General features: G+C 30.6%; 5 protein-coding genes across 7 annotated transcripts; 3 read left to right on the plus strand and 2 right to left on the minus strand.

Moving 5' to 3' along the window:
• Positions 1 to 1370: 1370 nt before the first annotated feature.
• LOC132951145 (putative ATP synthase subunit f, mitochondrial) lies at positions 1371 to 2843 on the plus strand. The gene is made up of 2 exons (XM_061022874.1): positions 1371 to 1632; positions 2462 to 2843. The coding sequence occupies exons 1-2, from the start codon at positions 1519 to 1521 to the stop codon at positions 2669 to 2671; spliced, it is 324 nt and encodes a 107-aa protein (XP_060878857.1). The 5' UTR covers positions 1371 to 1518; the 3' UTR covers positions 2672 to 2843.
• A 2328-nt stretch (positions 2844 to 5171) lies between these two features.
• On the minus strand, positions 5172 to 9445 carry LOC132950550 (uncharacterized). Of its 2 annotated transcripts, XM_061022064.1 has the most exons (10): positions 9017 to 9445; positions 8680 to 8959; positions 8471 to 8605; positions 8025 to 8166; positions 7623 to 7749; positions 6565 to 6765; positions 6381 to 6490; positions 6105 to 6314; positions 5678 to 6032; positions 5173 to 5609 (listed from the first exon to the last, which is right to left on the minus strand). In XM_061022064.1, exons 2-10 carry the CDS (start codon positions 8955 to 8957, stop codon positions 5374 to 5376), a joined length of 1794 nt encoding a protein of 597 aa, XP_060878047.1. In that variant the 5' UTR covers positions 8958 to 8959; positions 9017 to 9445; the 3' UTR covers positions 5173 to 5373. The 2 variants fall into 2 exon arrangements, with proteins under 2 accessions (XP_060878048.1, XP_060878047.1); XM_061022065.1 differs by having other exon boundaries at positions 5172 to 5609; positions 8680 to 9445.
• A 136-nt stretch (positions 9446 to 9581) lies between these two features.
• Positions 9582 to 14463, plus strand: LOC132950549 (sperm-associated antigen 7). 2 transcript variants are annotated; one of them, XM_061022062.1, is made up of 8 exons: positions 10006 to 10470; positions 10585 to 11689; positions 11767 to 11974; positions 12351 to 12418; positions 12690 to 12778; positions 12844 to 13015; positions 13640 to 13814; positions 13918 to 14463. In XM_061022062.1, exons 1-8 carry the CDS (start codon positions 10298 to 10300, stop codon positions 14037 to 14039), a joined length of 2112 nt encoding a protein of 703 aa, XP_060878045.1. In that variant the 5' UTR covers positions 10006 to 10297; the 3' UTR covers positions 14040 to 14463. The 2 variants fall into 2 exon arrangements, with proteins under 2 accessions (XP_060878046.1, XP_060878045.1); XM_061022063.1 differs by lacking the exons at positions 10006 to 10470; positions 10585 to 11689; positions 11767 to 11974 and adding an exon at positions 9582 to 9999 and having other exon boundaries at positions 13918 to 14453.
• A 2109-nt stretch (positions 14464 to 16572) lies between these two features.
• On the plus strand, positions 16573 to 20600 carry LOC132950575 (small ribosomal subunit protein eS4). Its single transcript, XM_061022088.1, has 6 exons — positions 16573 to 16730; positions 17150 to 17408; positions 18824 to 18921; positions 18984 to 19155; positions 19235 to 19364; positions 20412 to 20600. The coding sequence occupies exons 1-6, from the start codon at positions 16728 to 16730 to the stop codon at positions 20545 to 20547; spliced, it is 798 nt and encodes a 265-aa protein (XP_060878071.1). The 5' UTR covers positions 16573 to 16727; the 3' UTR covers positions 20548 to 20600.
• Positions 20601 to 21922: 1322 nt separating this feature from the next.
• Positions 21923 to 26630, minus strand: LOC132950574 (zinc finger protein 563). Its single transcript, XM_061022087.1, has 5 exons — positions 26315 to 26630; positions 24164 to 24434; positions 22820 to 23342; positions 22382 to 22495; positions 21923 to 22307 (listed from the first exon to the last, which is right to left on the minus strand). Exons 1-5 carry the CDS (start codon positions 26555 to 26557, stop codon positions 22193 to 22195), a joined length of 1266 nt encoding a protein of 421 aa, XP_060878070.1. The 5' UTR covers positions 26558 to 26630; the 3' UTR covers positions 21923 to 22192.
• Between the last annotated feature and the right edge of the window lie 1186 nt (positions 26631 to 27816).

The following is a 27816-nucleotide window of genomic DNA, read 5'->3' on the forward strand; positions in this document are numbered from 1 at the left end:
TGTGCAAATGCCACCTCGCCACTCATATTTTAATTATACTTATGTCCGATACGTTATCCAGCAACCCATCATAATATACGAATTTCATATTTTTCTTTTGGCAAATACTTATAGGTATGAAATTTGAATAATTATTCGAATGATTTTTAAGCACATTTATTCAAATAACCTGTTTAAAAACTATTCAACTAATTTTATTTAGACGATTATTTAAATACACATAATTATATTATGTATTCAAGAAATGCACTATTCTACCTATACGACCAAGAACATGAGTAGAGGTAATTTTAGACAATATTCATAGTGATTTTGCGATTACAAAATCTAATTGCCGTTATTATAGTAATAATATTATTATCGTCGTAATATTACTATTGACGTTATTGTATTGCGTAGTTATATAGTCAGTCGTATTTATTGTATAATCTATTAATTGTCATTTGTTTATTATTTTTAATAATTTAAAATTTCAAAATAAATAACTAAGTGGTTCAATGAAGAGAAAATTAAAGAATTAAACGTCATGAAAAAACAAAAAAAACTACACGGTAGTTAGGATAAATTTAGGTTTAGAACTAGTTTATCTACTAGCGCACAATCGAAATGTTTGTGAAAACTGATAAGCTGAAATCAAATTTGACTTAAAACATTAAACTTAAAAACATTTAATTCGATATATAAGTGTAATAATCAAAAATTGCTTTTTAACTTGTACATTTACTGGAATAAATATTAACCATTGATTAGACGCATTGAAATAGTGAGTGTAGTGTTGTTGTATATTAAATAATCAAATTTTTAACAATACAATTTTATTCTATGATCCAATTATAGTTGCCTATAGCCACTCGTATATAAGCAACTAATTACATACGACACTAATTTAAAAATAAATTATGCTTACATTTTATTTTAGCATTGAAGAAAATAGAGAAGGACAATTTGGGGCTCAAAATTGTAAATCGTACACGGGGCCCATAAAGCGGTAAATCAGGCCCTGACGACAGTACGACACCCAATGAACTGGCCGTGCATTCAAGCTATGAAGAATGTACCTAAGTACCTGTAGCTTTCACGGTTTGGGACGGGTACAGATCATAGATAATTTAATTATAACATTATCTATGGTCTTAGATAGTATCCAATATCCATGAACATTAGAGAATAGAGGATAATGTTCATGATAGTATCTTAAGCCGTGGTCACGATTTAAGATATATATATCTTAAATCGTGGCCGTGGTACACGACTGGTACCTTTGAATGTACGCGTACCGTGAACTGGTCACACTGGCCCGGTCCAGCTGTTTGGGTGGTGCTGATAAAGAGTAAAGACCCACGGAAAACCTCAATAATAATAATAATAATAATAATTTGCAAATTGTGAGTCGACTGTTTAACCTTCATCGTGCGGACGACCGATCAATTTTACGTCCGTTTGTCACTGGGCGATAACTAACTACCGACTTCGTTGTTTTTTCTGGTCCATCCAGTCCGTTTTACAGCATCGTTCAAGATGGGAATCGGCGACTATCCTGTCGAATACAACCCAAAAGTCCATGGACCGTACGATCCTGCTCGTTATTACGGCACACCCGACAAACCTTTTGGGCAACTAAAACTGGGAGAGGTAACTATTTTTTTCTCTCGATATTTTAACCTAACTACGCACCCTGGAGCCGACGAACACGTTCCGTGTTTGCAGCCGTAAAATATATTCGTTGGATTTATTTATTTTTTGGATGTTCCATACCTAAGTATAATGATTCCGTATCTAACAACAATCAACTTTATGCCGATCGAAGTTTGACAGTAGTATAGTGGCCCCCAAGTGGTACGTTTAAATAGTAACTACTAGCCCAATTGTTTGACCTATGAATATTTCTCAAAATGTTGAAATTGATCACAGATTACCTTTACTTATGTCCAATATAATGTGGCTTGTATCAGTTGAATCATTACTCCGTGCTACTAAGTCCAAACTTATGAAGTGTGTTGGTATGTTTGAAAATATAAATAAAATAACCAAAAAAGAACACCCTTTGTCCTTCATTAAAATTCATACTTACCTATTTATAACTTTCATACTTTTGACATTTGATACAATTATCAGTTTTAGTGGGAGATTTGTTATTTAATAATTAATACCTATTTGTATAAGAAATTCTATTTAATATTACCATTGATTAAATATACAGTATGTGTAAATAATAGTACATAATAGTATGTTAAATCAATGATATTACATATAACTATATGTAAATTATTACTAATTTACAATTGTATAATTTTATATATCGGTTAAATTGATATTTGTATACAAAAATTAATTTTTGATTTATTTAGTAGATAGTTATTTAGTTACCAGCTACCTAAAATACATTTTAACTACTTAACACTTAAATTTAATAATTAGTTTATCACTTTTATTCAATATTTTCATTATGTATTTTTTTTAGGTCACTGAATGGGTGGGACGTCGTAACAAATCTCCAAAAGCAATTGCTGGATTATTTTCCCGCGCATATTGGAGATGGTCACATAAATATATTCAACCGAAACGTACAACAGTTGCTCCATTGATTCATATTCTTGCAGGTTCCATGATTTTTTTCTACGCTATTAACTATGGCAAATTTGTTCAACATCGCAACTACAAACACCACTAATAGTTAAATATTAAACAGCAGAATTTATATTATTAGTTTGATAAACATGATTTAATACACTTATACAATATAATAAAATACATGTATTTCAAAACAACAGAATATCTTTTTTATGAAGTTAGTATCAATTTGTAATATTTATAGACATTAAAAAAATTATAATTGAAAAAAACTTAGTATTAATTATTATATTATTATGTGTTATACTTATACAACTAATTATTATAGCCATAATTTCACACGAAGCCTTTTTGTAGTGCTTTTGAGAAGAATAACAATATTTATTTTAAAGATTTAGGTTAACACTTTTTGAAATATAGGTATATTAAATTTTAAAAGTTTTATAGTTTATTCGTAAACAACGTTACTATTTTACAAATACAAATAATTTATTGTATGATGATTATTTCATTCGTCATAAATGCTTTCTTTCATTATTAATTTTCATCTAAAATCAAATTTAATTTTGAAATTTAACTAATTAATGGTAATATATGCTAGTTTTAGTTCAGTACCATAATAAAATCCTAGATTAGAATGAAAATCAAAGTACTTTTTATAAGTCACTGGAAATGCCGATTTGTTGATTGGATTATGTTTTTATGATATATGGGACAATAAAGTAAACACTATAATGTTGAAAGTAACTTAAACCTTATTTCTTACTCAAAAAAATTAAATCAACTATCAGACTGTTTCATATTTTTAATTTTTATGGCTATTAAAATATAAAAGAAATCAAAGACTAATTTTTTATTTTTAATTAAATTAATAAAATAATAGTTTTTGGTAGGTAACATTTTCCATGACATAAAATATTATGTAAAATTATTTGACGTGGGAGAAGGAATTGGAGTCATGTCATATCCTCACTTCGTAAACATGGCTAGAATGCTAGATATGAAAGTTTTGTGAGCTTCGTGAAAGGAGGGTACAAGCAGAGGTTAAGTATATTAATAATAATAAAACTACTATAACATAAACAGAGATATAAATAAGCTAGATTCTAATAAATAAAATGCGTCTATGCAGTCGAGACTCAATTGATGAGGAATAATATATTGTAGTTATTGCATAGAATAATTTATTCAGTGGTTATTGTAGTAATAATACGTATCAACTATCAACACTATTGACTTTTAAAAGTTCTTTTAGTTTTTGTACTATTTTTGCATGGTTTGTTGTTTTTATTGCATATTTTAATATTTAGCGATATTGAAAGTTATATTATAATTTATAGTGAATATTTATGCAATTTTAACTTGTAAGTGCTATAAGATCTCAACCTTAATTATTATTATACATATGTACAGTTACTCAGTAGTCAGTACTTACTAGATACTTTCATGTAGTCAGTGGACAGTTTGTTAACGCACGGCAGTACTACACATTACAATCATCACCGTTTGGAAATTGTGGATAATTAACAAAAAACAAGTGTTATTTTTTTTAAATTTAATTTTAAATGACTTCGTAAAAAATGAAATCAACTAGGTGTCACTGGATATCAAAAAAAGCCAAAGCCAAACACTTTAAATTGAAAGAATTATAAACTATTGTATTGTATTAATGGTATCATCATAAACTATTATACTATTCAAGAAAAAAAAATGTAGATAGTACCAACCAATGTTAAATTTTAAAATTGTTAGTAAAATATCCTCAATTGTAAAAAAGTTAAGCGATGGATTTTTAGTTTTACAATGAAGTTTTGGTGTGTGGGTTTTTTTTATACTTTGGCTCCATTTTCTGGTAGTAAGATGTATGTAAAAGTACAATTTGTAATCTTTATACTCTATAGTCTTATAGATTAAACATTTCATCTAGGTTCTTGGTACTTTATACATTTATCATTTTTATTAGTTTCTGTAAAAACAAAATAAAATATAAATTATTTATTTATATTTTATTTGATCAAATGATTGATTTGTAATTGAATCATACTATATATAAATGCTAAAAATCTTTGCCCAACACCAATATTTTATCCAAAGATCGATGCGACGAAGTATCTTTATTGTATAGGTGCATATGTTATTTACTACCAGTTTTTTTTTAGTAATGTTTGGTATTGTTGATGGCGTGGAGGAGGGGGCAAAAATGTGTGTTTGCGGTGGGATTACACCTTAACCGGCCATTGGTACGAGTACCAGTACACTAAATCAGGCGCCTAGCCACAAGTGGCAGCTGTTCACCAGATGTTCAATATGGCTGGGGATCAGTGTTATTATGCAGTTTGAGTTGTCAAAAAACGCTTGAGATGTAAACCGTGCACTATTGTTTGTATACTTGTTAAGCATAGCACCTTTGAGTCGCCAATGTAATTATAGGGAAATCACTAAATCGACTAAAACAACATTTGACGTTGATATTTTGTTTGTGTTTTGGTTCCATTGATACTACACTACCTTATCTAACCTTAAGTGTTGGACTATGCAAAGACCCAAACACACAAAATATCAATGTCAAACGTCATTCCAGCTGATACCTCTATGATATAAATCAACAATTGTAAAATGCAATTTACTGTATTTACTCTAAATAGTTACATCCGAAGTATTCTTGTTCAAAGCCATAGACTTATCTAACAATAACGATTAACAGATCCATAAATGTATATAAAAGAAAACTACAATAAATATTTTACTCTTAGCAACTCAAAAATAATTTAACTATTGATTAATTAATGAAATGTTGTCTCTTTAAGAAGTGTGAAATGTGTGTTGAAGATCTTCAAAGTCCAACATTCTTGTCTCTGTACTTAGTGTGTTATCAGTGTCGTTTAGGGGTTCAAACTGTTCTAAGCTTTTAATGAACTCTTCAGTAGATGTAGGAACTAGATTCAATTCGTTAGTGAAGACCTCATAGACTCCATGACCCATAAAGGAATCTGGTTGAGATACGTTTGAAGCAGATGATGTGGATGCAATTGGATAATCTAAAAATATTTATTTTTTTTGTACATTAGTAGGTATAAATATATACTCAATAATAATAATAACCTACCAATTATAGGAACATTCGCATGCAAATGATCAGACATTGAGCGTAACCTTTCAGATACTAGACCATCTACACTTTCCAAAACGGCTTGATTTTCATCGCATAATATTGATTCTTCCATACTAGAGCTAAGTAAGAAATCTACCTTGGACGATTGACTATCAAAAATATTTAAATGGATAGGACTAGAGTGACAATTTAAATTTTGTGGTGTAGAAACTTTGGGTTCGATAGATTTTGTGGAGTCCATAGCCCAAGCATTAGATTCTTGCTCCATTTCATAATCATTTTGAATGTCTTTTAAACTGTAAGAGCCTTTAGGTAAGCCAAATAAATGTCCTAATGAATCATCTATGAACTAAAACATTAAAAAAAAAATTAAAACAAAATAAATATACACTAAAAGGATAAGATATTTGATCTATTTTACCATTTGATTGTTATCAATAGAATTAGATTCACAATTTGATACAATTTTAAAAGATTTTGATAAATTTCTTAAATTTATAATTAGTGTATTTAGCTCTTTAGAAAATGCTTGCAGACCTCCACTCTCGAGGGTACTAGATAATAAATCCCAAACAGATATCGTTCCAGATAATGATTTCATAAGGTTGGTTTTTTTCAGATGTTTCATTATCTAATAACATACAAAAACAATTTATTTAACTGAAATATAGAAATTAGTTTCATATTATTGTTGTACTTGTTTCAAATGAAACTGCAAATTTTTTTTAGACTTAATATAAGCACAATGTCGATTTTTTGGAACTTCTGTCTGAGTATGAGTTTCTTTTTTACTATTAATTATATCAACTGAAATATAATAAAATATAATAACATTTTTATAAAACATCTTTACTGTCTACATAATATCCAATATAGATTACTATTTATTGGTGTTTCGTGGAGGTTTTGGAAAATATCTTGTAACTCTGAATCCACTTGTTTTTCAGCTGTATTCATCTTGTGAGAAGGAAACCTTTCCAAATGATCTTGCATTCGTTTATGGCCTAAATAAGTTTTACCGCATCCTCCACAAACAAAATCTGATTTAACATTGTATTTTACTTTTTTTCTACCAATAACGTCTGGAAAAAATAATATTAATGTTATTAAACTATATATTTAAATACTGAATACATATACGAACAACACATGACATTGTGTTTGTGGTATCAAATGTAGTAATATCACTCTAGTGTATTTTCTGACAATAAAGTAAAATATAATCGTCAAAACAGGTTGTATGGGAAAATCGAGGAGAAAATTTATTGTACACTTGCTTACTAAAATTCAAAAAATTTAAAACTTAACCTGTCATTGGCTGGATAACAGATAAGTTTAGATTTAAACTATACAAAATGGATTGGGAAATACAATGACAGTGATTAGATCCACATGAAAATATATATATATTAATTTCATCTTGCATTTAATTAAAAATAATATTAATTAAAAAAAAAAATCTCATCAAGTGAAAACTGCTGATAATTAAATTTTGGAATTCATTTCCATACATTTTTAATAAATAAATAATATTGTGTTTTCATTCTAAATAGTAAAAAACAAACTGAATGTTAAGAAAGAACAAAAATCACAATAAAACATGATGCATTTTTTATATGAGAATAAAACTTATTGAAAAGAATATAAATTGTATATTTTTTGTTTAGTTGGCGAAGTTCAGTTGTCATTCTAAAAGGAGATAGTATAAACATTTTCTTAATAGTTAAATGTTTTTTAATCTTATACAACCCCTTCACTGATTAAAGCAATTTTTTAAGAAATTAACATACTAATGATACTACTGCCTCTTGATTTTTTCTTAAAACTGATTAAAATGTTTAGGAAAAAGTTTCTCTACCCACAATACATATTATGTAAAACCTTAAACTATTAATTATATACATTATTTTAAATTTAAATAAAGAAAACAAGTATATACCATTATTGTCGACTATTAAAAATGAGTTCTTTTTGGTGGTTTCCATTGTGTTTTCACCATTTAAAAAGTGTTTTGGAGGTTTACACAAGCGGCCAGACTTTGTAGATGTTAATGGGTACTCTATAATCTATAAAAATATGTAAATATATACTACCGCCACTGAGAAAGCGCTACTGGGTTAGGTTAGGTTAAGGTTAGATCATCCGATCTCGCGCATTCCCACTACTAAACCTGCCCGTACGCTGGCCACCGCCACCGTCATTGCAACAACTAGTCAGAGAAATTTGGACACAAAAATGCGGAGTTCGGTCATTTGGATACGCCAACGAGTAGTGCTCTTTCAGCGGCAGTTGTATAGAAAATATGATAAAAATAAGAAAATATTAAAAGGTATTGAATTACGTCTTCTGGTTTGAACTGCTTTGAAGATTCCTCTTGTTTTATTTCACTCTTAATTAATTCGGTTATCAGTTTTCTTGGCCGTCCTCGTTTTGGAACTTTTATTTCAATACAATTTGTTTCTAAATCAGATGGTCTTACTAAACTGAATAAAAATAAATACAATTTTTATAATATGCTTATTTGTGTACAAAATTAATTAAGTATTGCCTCAAGTTTAAAGCATGAAATTAAGAAACTGTTTATTTATCTGACATATGAATCAAAAGATAAATGTCAATAGAAATGTACTTACAATGTCATGAAGTAACTAAGTACTAATAAGTTAAAATATAAAATGTATTATTTCACTTAAATTTTTTTAATAATAATAACTAACAATTATAGGAAAAACATAAAAATTAATAATAATATAAAAATATGAAATGTAGCTATTTTAATTCACTTACTGAACAATTACATTTGTATCAGTCGTTGGGTCATATTTCAATACTTTATTGTCATCATTATGTATATCTTCATCTTTTATCAGTAGTGATACATCATTAACAGATTTTTCTGAATAATATGTGTTAATGTGTGGCCTAAGACAATTCAATAAAAATCATATAAGTAAGTACCTAATTAAAATACATTTGTTATACAGTTGATTACTAACTCAGTAGATTGATTGTTCTCTATGGCCGAGTGGTGTATAGTTTTGTCATAAGATAATTTTTTGGTTGACTTTGTAGAACTTGTGTGACAATCTATTGGCGGAACACACTCAGTACTCACTGTCGGAACTTGATGGTGTACACTTGGAACATAGAAGTTATAAGACATCAGTTCTCCAGAAGTCATTTGGTATGGTAGTTGTACATTGCTTTCTTCGGTCAGCTCCGGAATCACATTTAAAATGTACACAGGATAGTTCTCCAAATTTTGTAAATCCATTTCTAGAACATAACACCCGTACACTGGTAATGCAAAACTGACTGTGCGTCTGTACTTACTGTGATAAACCACCAAATTAATAACAATTGCTTGTCAGCGGTGAACAAAAATTTTGTTTAAACGTCTTTTAAATTCAATCTTGATCTTAAAGTTAAAAATTTGAAATCGTGACAAAATTGAAAATAATATATCAAATATTGCTAGCGGAACATAGGTTTATAATAATAGGGATTATCATATTTTATCACAGAATAATAATTATAATCACTTTTTCGCGGACGTGTACCCAGAGAAAACGGTTTAATATGCAAAATATAATATATTCTATTATAAAAATTATACTTTCCCGCGGTTTACTAAGAATCGTTTTGGATTTGGGATTTGAGCTTGAGCATAATATATTTTTTACGCTAAAACTCGACTTGACTTGTTTTTGCCGTTTGCTCCTATCACTAAACGATTGTTTCTGTTTACAAGCCACACATTGTATTCTGTGCCATAATCCCCGGTTAAAGACATAGATAATAAAGATTATTAGGTTAAAGATAGCGCAGGAACTGATTATAGTCCCTCCATATCACCATAGAACAATAATCTGTGATATCACTGCCTTAAAAAGTTGAGACAACAACTAAACAAGACCGTGTTCCATACCTTCCATCGTCGGTGTCCATACATTTTTTCAATTTAACAATGGCCATCATTATTAATTGATACTTTATATTATACTTTTTAAAGTTATTAACTTTTCCATCGACATTTGAGAATATTCGAAGTTTTGAACATCGATCGCCGTCAAGTTGTATTGCGTTATCAATCTGCTCGTTTTTGTTAATAGTCAATTAATAGGCCGTAACAGCAATTTATAGTGCGTTAGCCGATTACAGTTTTGGGCAATCGATCGTTGTTGTTGTTGGACATAATTTGAGTTTACTTTTATTTACCCTACCAAATTTCGTCATCATGGATTTACTTGGGTCGATCATGAAATCAATGGAAAAACCACCAACTGTGGACACCAAAGAAAAACTTAGGCAAAAAAGTAAGCCTTAATTGGGTGTTTATTATTTTTAGTTTACGAAATTTATTCGTGTTTTTTTGGCAAAGTGAATAACCCCGTATTATATAGTCATTATGTAAAATGTCTACAAAATGTAGATATTATGAGTTTTGCCTAGTCTTCATGTGTGACAGTCAATAAACCAGTATACAATTTATGCTACTTAATAAAGTATTCAATTATTATAACTGAACTTATTTAAACTGTATGATACTACAGTCCACTTATTGACAGTACATTCTGTACTCAGTGTAAATCTGTTGTTTATACAATAAAGTACATGATGGATGCAAAATCAAAATTTAATACTGAGTTAAAAAAAAACCGAGAGAAATTAGCTAAAAATGCTTCATGTTTAACTGATGAGCAATATAATAATATAATCGGACAAATATTAGAATTAAAACGCGGAGTTAAGAAAAAGGAGCCAAGAGACTTTCAGCTATTAAAAAGGTAAATATTTAATTATTTTTTATTCTAACTGCACATAATGTAATAAGGATTTTAAATTAAAAACAATTTGGTCTTGATGTCTATTTTAATATTAAAATTAAATTTTTATTTTAGGTTTGATGTAATATTAGTTCAAGACAAATATAAATTGATAGTTCCTATGAAAGACAAAAGTGTTGTCCTGTATTATGTGTCTGATGGAAACCTTTATAATTTATTAAAATCTACTCATGTTTCGATTGGGCATGGTGGACGTGATCGGATGATAAAGGAATTAAGTAAAAATTATAAAAATATAAGCCGTAGTGATATTTGCACATTTTTACAAATGTGTGAACCATGCCAAAAAAAACAAAGGAGTATTAAAAAAGCCATATTTGTAAAACCAATTATTTGTACTGAATTCAATTCCAGATGTCAGGTTGATTTGATTGAATTTCAATTTATTGATGGAAAATTTAAGTATATAATGATCTATCAAGACAACCTTACAAAATTTGTAGTGCTAAGACCCTTAGAGCATAAACTAATTGAAGAAGTAGCTTACAACCTTGTCGATATATTTACTTTGTTAGGAGCCCCTTGTATTATTCAATCTGTTCATGGTCGAGATTTTTCTAATGGTATAGTTAACTGTCTTCGGGGCCTCTGGCCAGAATTAAAAATTGTTCATGGTGAACCTAGCCAGTCCCAAGAAAACGAAGAACAAGTAAAAAAAGACGTCAAGAATATGTTGATTACTTGGATGCAGGATCGAAAAAGCTCTAATTGGAGTGAAGGTCTTCGTTTCATTCAGTTAATGAAAAATGAAGCTTATCATTCGGGCATAAAAATGTCACCTCATGAAGCATTATTTGGTACCAAAGTTAAAGTCGGGTTAAGTGAAAACATTTTATCTGATAATGCTGCACTAAATGTAGATAGTGAGGAAGATTTAAAAGAAATTATTCAAAAAAGTAAAGTTATAAATAAAAAACAAAATTTATCAAATTCTGACACTAGAAATGAAAAAAGGATTTCTGTTATTCAGTTAAACAACAAAAATGTAAATGATTCGTGTAAAATTGTAAAAGAAAATCTCAAAAGGCAAACAAAGGAAATTAAAAAAAATTCAGATACAAATCTTTTACCAGCCGAAATTGGATCAGTACAACCTACAGTTCTGAAAAATAACAAATATCATGGGAAATTAAGAAATGTATTGCCAGTTATAGAGATGGTATTTAAAAAGTCATAACAACATACCTTATAAAGATTATTAAAAACACCATAATTTTAAAATTTTCTTTTTTTCAGTTAACGACTGATGGCTTTTATAAGGCTAGAACTCAAGATGGAATTTTAACGCAACCTCATGCCAGAAGTGTATTTAATATATGTCAAAAAATGCTTACACCGTCTATTAATGAGACGGTGGAAAAGGATGTGGCATTAGGAACTTTGTCAAATGAACAATCAATAATTTCTGAGCAACCACATACCAATGGAAATGTCAAAATTAAAAGTGTGTTTGCATGAAAAACAAAATACTGTGAAATTTATACATTTCACAGATTGCATATCATTAATTGCATATGATATTGATATTAATATAAAGAAACTTATAAATACTACATAAATTATTGTACAAATATATTCATAGTTAATAACGGTTATAACTCATAGGTGCTTGCGTAAGGTTAAATTAAAAAAATTAAACTGAATAAATAATTAATAATATTATACAAAAAATTATGATATTAAATTTTAAAATTATATTTGACTTTTCCTAAAATTTTTGGGTCTTATGCATTACGCGTATGACCTAACTTATTCACTTTGCTGGTAGCATAACTATAGATTTTATCCCTGACTGATTTTTATTTTATATTTTATTTTAGAAGCCCAAGAAGTGTATGTCAAACAACAGAATAAGGAAAAAGCAAGAATGATACAGTTCCGTAATGAAGTAATACTAATTATTATTTCTACATTTTTATGATAAAGAATTGTATACTTTTTATTGTTTAATGTTATAAATTTAAAACTAAAATTGTCTAAGAAGACTATAGATAACCCTAAGAATAATTCTTCATACATTTTCTCTATTTAGGTGATTAAAATTTTTTCTCATTTGTTATCTTGTGTAAATAATAAAAACAAATTTTGAGTTTTTTCTTTTATAAATTCATTAAATTAAAATATAAATATAATTTAATTAATATGGTATTTTGTTTTAGACCGAGAAAAAAGTGACATCATTTGTTCAAGACGATCACCAGACTCGTTTGAAATTCCCTACTTTGAATAAAGTGTTACGCAATATTGTGTGAGTACATTAATTATTTTAATCATTATTTATTAGACACTGTAAGAATATATATTTTTAAATAGACATGAAATTGCCGAGGATGCTGGAATGTTAGCTTATTCTTTTGGAGAAGAAGAAGTTGATCGTTATATTATGATATTCAAGAAAGACTCTCCGCCTTCTGAGGATGAATTAAATGCACTCCGAAATGGTCAAGAATGGAATGATGATATTGCTAAAAGATTATTAGAACAGGTTTGTATTATATTATTAAGCTACAAACGTTCCACAATCAACCTCCAATAATAACACATTAATAAAAGTTCTACAGTTGTTCCATTCCTGGCCCAGAGGTCTAAAACAAAAATAATGTTGTGACCATGACTGAATAAACAGGCATTTTAGCTAAAATTTAATTTTCGCTATCGTCGCGTATGTTCCCCAGACATGGAAAGAATAATATAAAATGGATAATGTAGATTATTATTAAAGCGTTTATTCCAAGTCTGTGGAACATTTTATCACAATTTTATGCGCAGTGTTATAGAGTTGACATGCCTGTTTATTAAGTCATGGTTGTGACCATCTTAATCCTGTTCCCCCATTTATACCGGCCTAGGTTCATTACTAGTAAAAAAAAAAAAAAAAATAGAATGTCAATGTGACTCATTTATGGATTAATAAATACTCATTAACTCCTTATATCAAAGCTTAATTTGTATACACTTATAATTTGTATACACATATCATGGTTTAATAAATTTTAATTTTAATATTTCTATAGTATTTATTTTAAATATTATTCCGTATTATGTAAGTTCTTGTTAAAAATCAGTGTTTGGATAATCAATAAATATACTTGTTTTTATAAATGATTAGAGGGAACAAGTTAAAATTGAAGAAATGTTAGATGAAGAAAAACGAATGATGCTAAAGCGAACCAACCAAGATAAGCCTAAATATAATTACAAAGAAAAATTCCAACACCTTGTTGGTTTAGAAGCAGCTGAACAAGCAGCACGGAAGACAGAAACTAATAAATCTTATGGATTTGGTAAGTTTAAAATATTTTTTTTTTAAATTCTAAATCCAGCAAGTGTGTTCTAGTTTTGAATTCAACAGTCATAAAATATTTTATAATACAAATTCATTTTCAGTTCCAAGTGAAAATAAAAAGGATCAAAGGTCAATCGAGCAAACACTAGCAGACATACGTGAAAAAAAACGATTGAAAATAGAAAATGACAACTCTCAAAGTCAATCTTTAAAAACAGACTAATTTTATTTTGTTATAGTCTACATTTCTATGAAATATGTGTTAAAGGTTTATTAAATCAGGCAAAATAGGAATACAGGACATATAAAAATTGCTTAGAATAAATATAAAACAAAGAAGTGTAAAAATTAAATTCTCACATTTAAATGTATTATTGTAACAAATTATTCAAAAATATATACTCATTTTATTTTTAATTAATTGTGTAAAGCAATACTCAATATATTTTTGATATTTATTTGACTAAATCAGATGTTAACATGTAAACCTAGTAATAAATGTAGAAGTAATCAAAAATAGTTGTATATTATGTGTAATTTGTATGATTTAACATTATTTTGATTTTTGTTATTGATTTAACTATATAAGTTAAGAATCAAATTTTATAATAAATTGTGTTATTAGTTACCATGTATGAGTAAAGATATCAAAAGTTATTTCTATAATAACAGTTATCAACCCTGTTTGACCTCAGGAATGTACACACTTAACTTCATAATAATTAATAAGATTGTACCTATCAAAGTTAAATGATACAGTTTTGGCTGTCTAGATTCTGGTGATTAGTTTGCAGTCAAGCTTAATTATGATAATTTTATTTTCATTTTTATGAGTTTTCTATAATTGCTTAGCTTACTTTGGAGTTTTGACATTACATATGTGAAATATGTTTCCTTAATTTATTTAGGTGATATTTAGATTCCGTTGAGACTGTTGAGAGATTTGAAATTAGGTGAATGCTGTGTATTTGCTTCAATTAATTTTATTTAATCTTCCAATTCACAATACCCCTGTGACCTGAATGTGTACAATTTAATGCTATACAGAGAACTAGAGAAGTAAAATTAGTAATTGTTGATTGAAAAGCTTGAAAGTTTGATGTAACATTGGGTATGAGTCGTTTTTAATTTCTTACGGGAATACAAAAATTCAAAACCACAATTTTTTTTAAGTCCATTTGAAAATTTTATTTCAACACATTTGGATATTTAAACTAAATTTTTTCATGGAAATATTTTAGTTATAGAGAACTTCAAACTTTTTATTATCGCATAGTTAATTTAGCACATTAAATTTTTCAAAATATTTAGACTTATTTTAAGCTATTTTTACCATGAACCTTACTGGCACTGTTAAAGAATAAGCATGGCATACAATATTGACTTATAAATTATAAGTCTGTTATAACTTATATAACTTATAACACATACCTAATATTAATAAAGAATACTCGATACCTAGGTTATAATTATGTGAATAATATGTGCGACGACTCAGGGCCGTCCTTAAGGATTTGCGAGGCCCAGAGCAAAAACCAATTTTACCACTTTTTTTCAAACGCAAGGCCTCCAAATGTAAGGAAAAAGCGCGAAGCCCTGCTCGCACTCCTCCCCTATAAGGGAGATGATTATTATCTTTAATCGATGAGTGAGAGTTTTTCCTGTAAAGCGTGTTTTAAGAGGACGCTACCCATAGAACAGGTAAAATCAGGTTCATGTAAACTTCACCAGGGAAAAAAATCAAGTAACAGTATAAACTATACAATTAATATTTTAATATATAGATTATTATTAAACAAAAAAAATCATAATTTTATAGTAATAATTATCCTTATTAAATAAGTATATGCCAAAAAATATAAAAACTTGAAAATAAAAATTTTAATTGTTGAAACCGCTTAAAGCTTTTCAATCTATCTGCCTACGATTAATAACATCTTCTCCTTGGTATTTCACAAACAATAATCTTCACAAATACCTAAAAATTCCTACACTCAATCAATTAGCAAAAGCCCATTACTCTAAATTTCACTCTACCTTTAACTCTCACAGTAATCCATTAATAAAAAAAATTTCTTCCACCTCACTTCCTGGCAATGTAATTAGAAGACTCAAAAGACAGTGGCCTAGAGACCTAATAAATAAAAAAAAAAAAAACCACGACATCTAAAATGTACTCAGTCGGGTGGTGCTGCTGAGTGCCTGCCCAAAAATGTTACTTATACTATATTAAATATCCTATTTGCTCATTGTACATAATGTTGTATAGATTGTAAATTATTTAAATGAAAAAAAAAAAAAAAAAATTGTTGAAACAAATCATACAAATTGCAATGGCCAGTATTATGTTAAAAAATAATGATAGACAATTATTGTAATAACTAATAATCAAAAAATATGTAGGTAGGTATATTATATTGTTATGACATTATGTTATAACTTATAATATAATATTTTGAACTGTGAATTAAAATTATGAGATACAGTTTGTAGATATTAAAACCTGTATTAAGTCTAATATAAATCCATTATTATAACTATTTAGTACCTATTGATAGATTTCTCTAACAATAATTTTTTTCCATTTTTAATTGTTGTGTTTACTCAGTAGAGAAATATAATTTCCAATGTGATCATGTCTTCCGGTCTTCGTGATATTATTCGAGTCCCTAATGCAGGGTCATAGAACAATATGTATGTATTATTCAGATTTCGGGCGGGTTTTTTAATTTCGTTGTGAAAGTCAAGGAGGTTGTAACGTAGTTTGAAATCTATCCTCCCCGGCGCCTGAATCTTGTTTATAAAAACCTAACCTACAAAATCAAAACTCTACTATCTTTCTGAGTGTTGGTGTTCTGTTGAAATGTTCTTCTAGTTTTCGCGTCTGGTTCAGTAACACTTTTCCGTCAAAATGGTAAGTTTTTTTAATTTTTATCCATCTTAATCCAAGCAACCGTCTGTCTATCGGCCAAAACGTTTGCAACAATAATTTCTAACCAATTTTTTTTGTATTATGTATTACATATATTTTACATCCAACGTCGTCTGATTAAAACTCGGCGTATTCGATTTTTGGAACAATTTATATTCGTCCGTCAATCTGAATTGGATGACGCTTAACTAATTACGTTACAGTATTATAATTGAATATTCGTTGCAATCCCAATTTCGACGATCGTTCGATATTGAAAGATGTTAAAGTCCGGACGACGAACCGCAATCGATTTTCGTTAGTGTAGACTAGACGGCTTTTGTTTGGTTACTTGAAATATAATAATATATTGAAAATGATCTAGGTACCTATGCATTTTATACATTGTAAACTGTCCGTAGGCCAGAGGTCCAAAGAAACATTTGAAGCGTTTAAACGCACCCAAAGCATGGATGTTGGACAAATTGGGAGGTGTCTTCGCCCCTCGTCCAAGCACCGGTCCACACAAACTCCGTGAATCACTGCCGTTATTGATTTTCTTGCGTAATCGTTTGAAGTATGCACTTACTGGTGCCGAAGTCACCAAGATTGTCATGCAAAGATTAATCAAGGTTGATGGCAAAGTCCGTACCGACCCTAATTATCCAGCTGGTTTCATGGGTATGTAACTCTTTCTATATTATATACAATCTAAAATAGCTACATTCCAGTGTATTTAATTTGTTAAACTCACCCATTTAACAAATGTTCTCCAAAGGCTAAAAGTGTATAACATAATGTAAGGTATGATCCCAGATAGATACCTACATTACTACTACATTATAATACTACATTGATTTTTGATTGATTTGGGTGGAATTTTTTTTAACATAAATATGTTTTTGTGTTAGATACACAATTTTTCTTACTGATTTTTTGTAAAGTTTTTATTGTCATGGTTACTTATTTACAAAAATATATTTATGATTCATAGATTTTCCTTGTACCTAGAAGAACAAAATCAAGTAGCGTTCTATGGTTTTTTTCTTTTATTGGTATTTTGTTTTCGAGGTATTTACAATTTTAAGTTTCTACCTATATTTAAATTTTTAATGTCAAATTAGTATTCTAGGGATCTACTCTCTATTTTTTTGTTAAAATGTATTATATACCTATTTATTTACTCCCCAATTTACTCTTCTAAATTTTGAATATAGTTAGTATTAGTAATAAATTTCGTCCTTAGTAATAATTTCACTGATAAAACAAATAGGTATTATATTTCAATTGCTCTCATTAATCCAATTAAGTAGGAAGGTACTATTAGATATTAAAAAAAAAAAAAAATGAAATTTACAAAATAAACAGTTGTTATTTTATAAATGGTCACTTTAAATTTTTGTCACCTTACAATTATAATTCTCGGTTATTTCTATAATATAAAACCTTCAATTCATTGTGTATTTTATACTTTTGGAAAATAACAGTTTCAAAGTTTGGTTTGAATTTATGTTAATATTTTATAACTTATGTACCTACACTTGCCAAAAATCAATCTTGCATACATACAACATGGAAAATCCATGTTCAGCATTCTTGTATTTTAACTTGAATAGTAGTGATTTATTTTAAAATTTAAGGTGAGAATATTAATCATGGCATATCATAGGCTTTTATTGATTTTTCAAACATAAAGGTAGTTGTAAACTTATAAACATTTTAAAATTTGAATCTTACCTACATAGTTCTAACTTACTTTAAAATTAGAATATTATTAAAAGATTATGAAGTGCCCTAGATATTATTCTTACCTTTGGGTTTGTTGATGGTTTGTAAATTACAATATTGTATTATACTTACAAACTAACTACTGCTAAACCCAAATTTTTTTATTTTGTATGTTTGTAAGATGGCAACAACAAGAGGACGGGGCTTTGCTTTTTCTAAAATCAGGCGTTATGATAGTAGTTTGTTTAAATTTGATTAAAGTATTTTACAATACACATTTTTAACCAATCATAAACAATTTAATAAAATATAAAGTAATTAAAATTGAATACTAGGTTATTGTTAAATTTAATTTTTATATTTTACAGATGTTATATCTATCCAAAAGACCAGTGAGCACTTTAGATTGATCTATGACGTGAAAGGTCGTTTCACCATTCACAGAATTACTCCTGAAGAAGCAAAAGTAATTAAATAACAAGTTATAAGTATAATTAGCTCGTTATTAATTTTCTTATTCTATTCTAGTACAAGCTGTGCAAAGTAAAGAAGGTACAGACTGGACCCAAAGGTGTGCCATTCTTAACTACTCACGATGGCCGTACTATCCGCTACCCTGACCCCAACATCAAGGTTAATGATACTATTAGATACGATATTGCATCATCTAAAATTTTGGATCATATCCGTTTTGAAACTGGTAAGTTAAATGTTTATTTTTTACTTCAAAGAAATGTGTGTTGGTAATTGACACCATGATTTATATTTTTAAATTTTAGGAAACTTGTGCATGATTACTGGAGGTCGCAATTTGGGGCGTGTTGGTATTGTTACCAACAGGGAAAGGCATCCAGGATCTTTTGATATTGTTCACATTAAGGATGCAAATGAACATATTTTTGCTACCCGGTAAGTTCTTTATTTTTTTTTTTTAAACTTCAGTTTCAATATGATGTTTTTATATATTATTATCTCTTATTTTTATTTTATTACTAGAGTGATTTTTAGACATTAAGGTTTTTATTGTAGTATGTAATATGTGTGGTATATCTTGTTGGTATTTTGACTACACGTGGTTTTTGTGTATTTACTATTTTCATAATATCGTAATTCGTAAGCAAAGGTCCTCATTTGGGAGGTTAGGCCATTATCTCCATTAACACTATTAAGATAAAAGATAGTATCTACAATAACTAGAAAAAATCAAATTTTTTTTATAAAATAATGTAATAAATTCTTAACTATTACATTAATTTCAGAAAATAAGTGTATTTTGGTACATATTATTTTCATGTTGACTTTCACTATCATTATTTAGTAACCTTTTTGAGAATGATTTACACCTTGAAACTGACTGATCTTAAATATCACATGTACCTACTAAAAATAAAAATTAAATGTGCATTAAACTAAACTGATGATATTCACTATACTCTATTTCAAATAAAAGAAACCTTCGACAGTAATAATTGTGGTCTCCGTCTTACAAGCGTGTAACATTTACGCTCATCAGATCATGTTCAACTCCATTATTTTTAAAATTATGTGAATATTATGAAACTTGTTGGTAAGAAAATTATCTGTGTTTGTACATGGGTTTTTAACGATATACATTTTTTAGCTAGTTATGCGTACATAATAATAAGTATAACGTAAATTAAAAATACTCATAACCAACTTTAAAAAATCCCACATAGAAACACAGATAATGTTCTTACCATACATTTTCATAATACAATATTCACTCTAATTTTTAACCTAATGGAGCTAAACGTGATATGCTGAGCCTAAATTTGGCATGTTATGCACTTGTAAGATGGAGACAGCAAATATCTGTGTAGCATCCTCTTAATTGCGTGCTTTGAAACCCACCATGACATGTGTCTAGCCTTGAACATTTTTAATTTATAGCTTTATTCTATTGATTAAAAAACTAATAAATTTTTTATTTTATAGGATGAACAATGTTTTTATTATTGGAAAAGGCCAAAAGAACTACATTTCTCTACCAAGGAGTAAGGGAGTTAAATTGACTATTGCCGAAGAACGTGACAAGCGTTTGGCTGCAAAGACCAAGTCTAGCAGACGTTAAAAGTTTGTTTTTGCATTTTCATGTGATTTGAATAAATGACTTATAAAATACAATTATGTTTTCAATTGATTTTTTGGTTGTTTTCCAAATGTTTTGTCCTAAATTCTTTGTGACTTAGGTTTCTTATGGTCTATAATTTGTAGTACTTTTCATTAACTACTGTTTTTCTTACAGTGACATTTTGTATATTAAATATAAATTTTATAGGACCATTATTTCTTTTTAAGTCAATAGGTAATAGTTACTTACATTTAATGTAATTGTTTAAAAGTGCACTACATCCGCATGCGTTTTAACTGTCTTATAAACACATAACATGGCAAAATAGCAATTTAATTATATGCTCAGCAGATCACGTTTAGATCTGTTAGTTTAAAAATTGACCTCTTATGAAATTTAGAAAGTAAGAATATTATCTAGTGAACCTCAGAGCTTTTTTTAATATTTTAATTTTAAAGCAAGTTATGAGTATTTTATAACTAAATTATTTGTTCATTCTAAAATACTTGTACCTTGCTTCAAAGTTAAAAAAAACCTAAGAGGTTTATTATATAATATTCTTACCTTTAAATTGTATAGGGTCAATTCACTCTAATTTTTAAACGATCAGCTAAACATGATCTGCTGAGCGTACAATTTGCTATGTTATGCGTCAGTAAGACAGAATGCATGTGGGTGGGTGTAGCAACCTCTTAACAGATGATGTTGTAAAAGACATAAAAAATCGGTTCTAAAAAAATTTTTGTAGTTTGTCACTTATCAGAAACATAATTACAATTAAATAATAAAAAATAAGGCACTAGTCCAATGTGTGAACTACCTACCTAGTATGAGTATATGACCTAATACATTACCCTAGCTATTAAATGCCTATGGGAAATTCTGAAAAAGTGTTATAAAATAAGAGTAAATAAGAGTGCTTCTATTATAACCAAGTCAACTCAAAGATTAGTGGTGGTTGATTATCATCCAAATATGAAATAAGCAAACTAAATTATACAATTTCTTAATTAACGTAATCGAAATTTGGCAACAGTATATTATGTAGGGATTTTTCATACATTAGTTGTATCTTATTAAAAGGTGCCTACTAAGTCTTAAAGATCCTGATAATTAATATTTCACACACGTGTTCCTCCCCCTACCGACTTAATAACCTACAGTAAAACTAAAAATAGCTAATGGCCTCAGCTGCTGGGCTCAAGATCAATTTAAAAAAAAAAAAAAAAATTAATATTTGTATTTGATTTTGGCGGTTATGCGTATTCTTTAGAATACATCTGAAGATACAAATCATCAAATTTATAAATAAATTTAAGTTCAGATTATACGCATTAAGAATTATTTTGTAAAATTTGCCACAAGTACAACAAACTTTAAAGTTCAGTCATCATTAATAATATCATTTATTAAACTATGTGTACAAAATAACAGCCTTATAGGTTATATATTTATAATATTACAAAAGTGTATTGAGCATGACCAAATTTAAATATTGTCTCGACAATTACATAAAATCATCAAATTTTAGATTCGTGTTAAATACTATTATACATTTGAATTTAAAGAATAAAATATCACAAACATTTTAACAATTAATAATACATTAAGATTAATTTCCTGTTTAGGAAAAAATAGTGCGTTGTCATACAGGTACGTGCATTTTATACACGTTTTTCTGTAAAACTTGTGCGTGCCTTGACTTCATGTGCCTGTCGAGGTCTCTCTTGCGCACCAGGATTTTCCCGCAACAATCGCACCTGCACGAACAAAACATAAATTACAATTACAGCACAAAATCGGTTGGAAAAAAATTAATATCTCAAGAACGTACTTATAAGGAGTGTCTCCTTCGGCGTGCAACCGCACGTGTTTGTTCAAATTGCTTGGGTCGCCGAACGGTCGGTAGCAATACTTGCATTTAAGCGGCTTGAAACCGGTGTGAGTTCTATATTGACAACAAAAACGATTTAGTTATGATTTATGACTTATGAAGCATACTCGGGCTTTTAATTATAATTTATAAATATTAATGCAATATCTCTATGACTAGGTAGGTATATCTAAGATTCTTAAAAAATGATTCGTCTTATTTCGGCGAGCAAACAATCCCTGTGTAAATTGTCCTCGGGTACCTATGAACCAAATTTTATAGCCACGAATGAGATATATTTGGCTGTGGATTGTTTACACACACACACAAACATAGTCTTTTATTAATATAGAAAAGTTCAACTAGCCTTTAAGGGTAGGTTTTAAGTATAGAATGTACCTGATGTGAATCTTGAGCCCGTACTTCCTGGAGTAGACTTTACCGCAGTATATGCACAGGTGTCCTTGGTCGGAGTGGCCGAGGTTGCTGACGATGGTTTCCATCTCGGCGCAACGCCTGTCGAAGAACGCCGTGTCGCTGCCGCCGATCACCTGTCGGAGCTGTCCGTCCTGCAGTGGCGTTCGGTCGGACGATGACGAAGACGACGGCGGTGCGGGCGGCGGCGGCCGCAGTGGCGACGGGGGCGCCGGACCGCCGCCACTGCTGGCCGACGACTCGGGCGAGTAAGGCCGGAACGCCGAGTCGGCGGAGGCAGACGACAAGGGCGCCCGCGATTCGGCCGGCGTCAGGCTGAACCGGAACGACGCTTCGATCGTCCGGCCGCTCGCGCAGTGGTCGGCCGCCAGCCTGGACCAGAGTTTGGCGCGTGGTCGTCTGCCGCAGTCCAGCGCAATGTGGATTTTCAGCGGGTTGGGCTTTTCGCACGTGTAACCGCACTTGTGGCAGACGTACTTTCTCTCGTCTGGTGGAAAAAAAAATTGTACATAAATACATGTAGGTAGGACAGATAGGTATATACAAATAATATATCTGTAATGATTTACAAATTACAATAAATTATAGATTGGTTATATATGTTGTAAAAAATATAGGCATTACTGCATAATATTATGCATATTTTGTGCCTATTATAGTTGTTAATTACCTACTAGCTGGACTTTCGTTAGAAATCATTTCGCGCTCATCAAATTGTGATATTTATATGATCATTATAATATCAAGTATATCATAATTATTATGATATACTTGAACAGGCATTTTTTCAAATATATTTCCGTAATTACTTCTAACGGATATTAATTTCAGATATGAATTGTTGATTTTATTTAGGGCCTAAACCCTTTGGGGTATTATTTGTTGTATTTTTAATAATAAGGAATTTCGGTACACCTATAATATATAACTGTCCCCTGAATCCACCACTGCACAATTTTGCACCCGTGGACGTAAACATATACATAATCTAAAACTTTCAAGTTGTAATGTGGGTAGGTAATTTTTTACTGCCTTTATCTATTGTTGATATAAACATTTTGAATATTTCTATCCATTACTCTTAGTCATTACTCATTATAGTTAATACTTAGTGGAAATGTGGCATTTCGTGTATTTGATTGTTAACTCATTTGGGGGGGGGGGGGGGGATAATGGTACGTAACTCAGCAGTAATATGTTTGGCCGACTCGTCGATCGCGCCATGTATACCTATAGCATAATAGGTATAACAGAATAGACCCGAGGGCCATTGGACTTGGGCCCGCGGCTGCGCGTCATGTCGCTCACCTCTTATGTTGACGGGCGTGAGAAACGGCACGTGCAGCATTAGTTGGAGATCGGGCGGGAACCACATCTTGAGCGGCTGTCCGGGCATCACGGCGGCGGTGGTGCGCAGCCCCACGGTGCCGGCGGCCAGGAGCGACAGCCGGCAGTTGTACGCGTGACAGTCGTCGGCCAGCGGCACGGACAGTATCCAACAGCTGCAGCCGGCCGCGGGACAGCGGCCACCGGCCGCGCACACCAGTCGTCCCGCGTCGTCCACGCACACCGAGAGCGCCTGCGCAGGAAAATACGACGATAATAACATTATGATTATTAATAGTGTTATAATAATTGTAATTTGTAATAGTTACAAGACAGACCTAGGGTCATGGATTATATGAAATATTTCACTTTGAAATATTTCAAACTCGAAACTTTTACCCTTCTTGAAATATTGACACATGTATACATTTTTTTAACTCTGTTTTTTGCCATGTTTCATGAAATCATCACTAGACGGTCATAATATTATACTGATTCATACCTGATTAGTTATTATTAATTCCGGTCTCCGGATTATGATGTAAAGAAGATATTATATATATACACATAAGATGGATAACTATTATGTGTAACTTGTATAATATGTACTATGTATAAGTAATATTTCTATGATATTTTAAATTTAAATTTGTTTTTTTCTCTTTAATTAGTGTGAAATATTTCAAAAAAATTAATTTCATGAAATTTAAAAACCCAACTATAGTTATAACTAACTGATTATTAGTAAATAATGTAAGTTTATATAGTGTGGTAAAACATATTATTATTGTTGTGTCCATTGGACCGGGTGTAGTTCCGGAAAATGTATGACATAATTATTATAATTATTACGCTTATAATGTCGGTAAATATTAGAGTATTCTGTATTACACTGCACTATCACGATTCACGATGGGCAATACAATATAAGTTAGGGCTGGTGGTATTCTCGGTATTTCGGAATACCGGTAAAACGAGATTCGGTAATTTACAAATTGTTACCGAAAATATGGTGCAAAAGTAATCAGCGAATTCTACGCGTACTATACATGCCGATGTCTGTCCTTGATGTAAAGGATATTGACCCGCTTATTTGTTACCTATTCAATTACCTATTTGAAAATCTATGTTTGGTGTACTGTTTAAACCACATATAGACATAAATGGTCCGTAGTCCTACTTTGTAAACTATAATATTATGGCGGTGGTCAACGACTACAAAATGGTTAGGACCTTTTTTTATTCGATACCCTTTTTATTTTTTTAAAAACTACCCCCTCCCCACATGCACAATACCATGGTATTAAAAAATATTTCGTGACCTTTTTTAAAATAGTTATTAAAAACATAATTTTTAAAATAAATATTATATTTTCCAGGGCTGGAAAGACTGTTTTAGATTCAAAGAAAATACCATAAGAAAACCTATGACCGGTAATATACCATTGATATCGGTAGTAAGCAAACACCGGATACCGGTATCAAAGTTTGAAATATCGCCAGCCTAAATCAGGAGGTATGACCTAGATCATCTCATAACAAACTATTATAATACTATATATTATATTATAGTATTGAATAATTTTTATGATACACAACTATAAGATAGACGTTGAGACAAAAGCGTTTGGACAATTTAATACTAATGATACTTCCCCACAACGAGCACATAACGTTATCAACATTGGTATCAAAAATAATTTAAGAAAATGGTTCCGTACAGGAAAAAGATCATCGATAGTTTTAACGAATAATCTAGAGTTAAAAAGTTTTTATTTTACTTGCAGTGACGTTTACATTTTTTGTTCTCTGATCAGCTAGTATTTATATTTAGTTATTTTTAAAGTTTAGGTATTTTAGTATTTTTTACATTAAAATTAAGTTTTTAGATAAGTATTAGAAAATGTTAAAAAAGTACAGGGATCTACTACAGTTATTTTAATCACAGAGTTGGCTTTATATGGGAAGCCAGAGGTTTAGTTTTTATTTATTGGAATTTGGAATTTGGGTTGATACAATATTTCAATTTCTAAAACAAAAATGTGAAAAAAATTCATTCAAATCAACACATAATGTCCACCGCGGGTCGTGTACCACAGTTGTAAGCACACACAGTGTATACGAGGCGCTTACCGTTTTACTTCCGGTCGTCGGAGAAGACGCATCATCACTTCTTGGTGGCGACGAGTGCAGGCTTCCGCTGCAGAGCACATCCGCCACGTCGACGGTTGTCGTACCGCAGTTGGCCGGCAAGTACGAGGCGGCTACGAAAGTCTGTTTGCCGTCCGACGGCGTCTGATCCCCCCGGTGTTGCATGTGCAGTCTTGTATCGTCACGGCGGCGGTCACTATAAGCGGCGAGCGTCTTCCCGATCATAGGCGTATTATTATTATTGTTATATTATTGAAATGTTGTCGCGCGGAGGACCTGCTCGGCGGATGGTCGCTGGTCGGCAAGTGCAGTCGGTGCCACCACAACCTGTTCTCCACATCATGTGGACCCTTTCGGTTCTGTATAGGGGGTGGAGCGATTGCTGCTGAAAATGCCCTTCGGACCCACCCCCACCCCCTGCAGAGGGTGTGTAACACCTTGCAGCGCGCGAGAAGCGCCTTGACGTCATCGTATTATATATATATATATATATAAATATGTACCTATGTTATATATGGTATATTGTATTATATGCGACGACGTGCGACACCAAATCAGTCACGGTCGCAGCTGACCTCCTCCCCACACCACCCAGACATAATAATTTTGATTTTTTTGTCTACGCATGACTTTCAATATATATACGTTTCGAATTATACGTCGTTTGCATGGTGGAGGTGGTAGTGATTGCGGTGGAGCAGTGGTGGTGGCGGTGGTAGTGGAGGTGGTGGCTCACGATGGTGGCGATGGTGGACCACTCGATCTACGCGATTCGTCAACCCTCGTTTCGGTGTGCATTGAAGGGGGAGGAATTGCGCGCAGAGGGCCCGACCCAGACCCGCGCGGAACCAAATACATTATGATATTATAGTTTCGATGTATGCGTATTGCGTAAATTAATTATTATTTTTGTTATTATAATAATATAAGAGAGAAATTCTCGGAAACTTTACTGAAATCAAATCTAACATCTGCAGGTAGGGAAAATTTATCCGAGAAATTCCACAAGAGTCGACGGCTCAATTCTTTTATGAGCTCCTGCCAACAGTCTTTGTAGCTCTCTTCGCCGTATATATGAGTATATAAATATTACTCTCTTATTGAAATAAGTAAGTATAGGTACGTAATATTGTAATAATATTATGTATATAATATAATATATGGTCATCTATTCTTTATTTATATTAATTATTAAACATTTAGTGACGCATATTCTCGTACATTTTCTTAAGCCCTTCGACCTCCCTCTGTCTATTTACGAGTTGCGACACGTTGTCGGTCCCTATTTTATTTAAAACACAATATTGCGTGTATACACGTTTAATTCAGTGTTTTCCAATCGGCGATCCACGATTTCAAAGATTTATTTCATATTTATATTTTTCTTTACCTATACTCAACCAATTAAAAAAAAATCAATTAATTGAAAAAAAGTATTGCTTGCGGACTTCACGTATATAGGTACGTTAATTTTTTCCCGTAAT

This window comes from Metopolophium dirhodum, chromosome 8 (assembly GCF_019925205.1).
Source record: "Metopolophium dirhodum isolate CAU chromosome 8, ASM1992520v1, whole genome shotgun sequence".
In the NCBI taxonomy this organism is placed as follows: Eukaryota; Metazoa; Arthropoda; class Insecta; order Hemiptera; family Aphididae; genus Metopolophium; species Metopolophium dirhodum.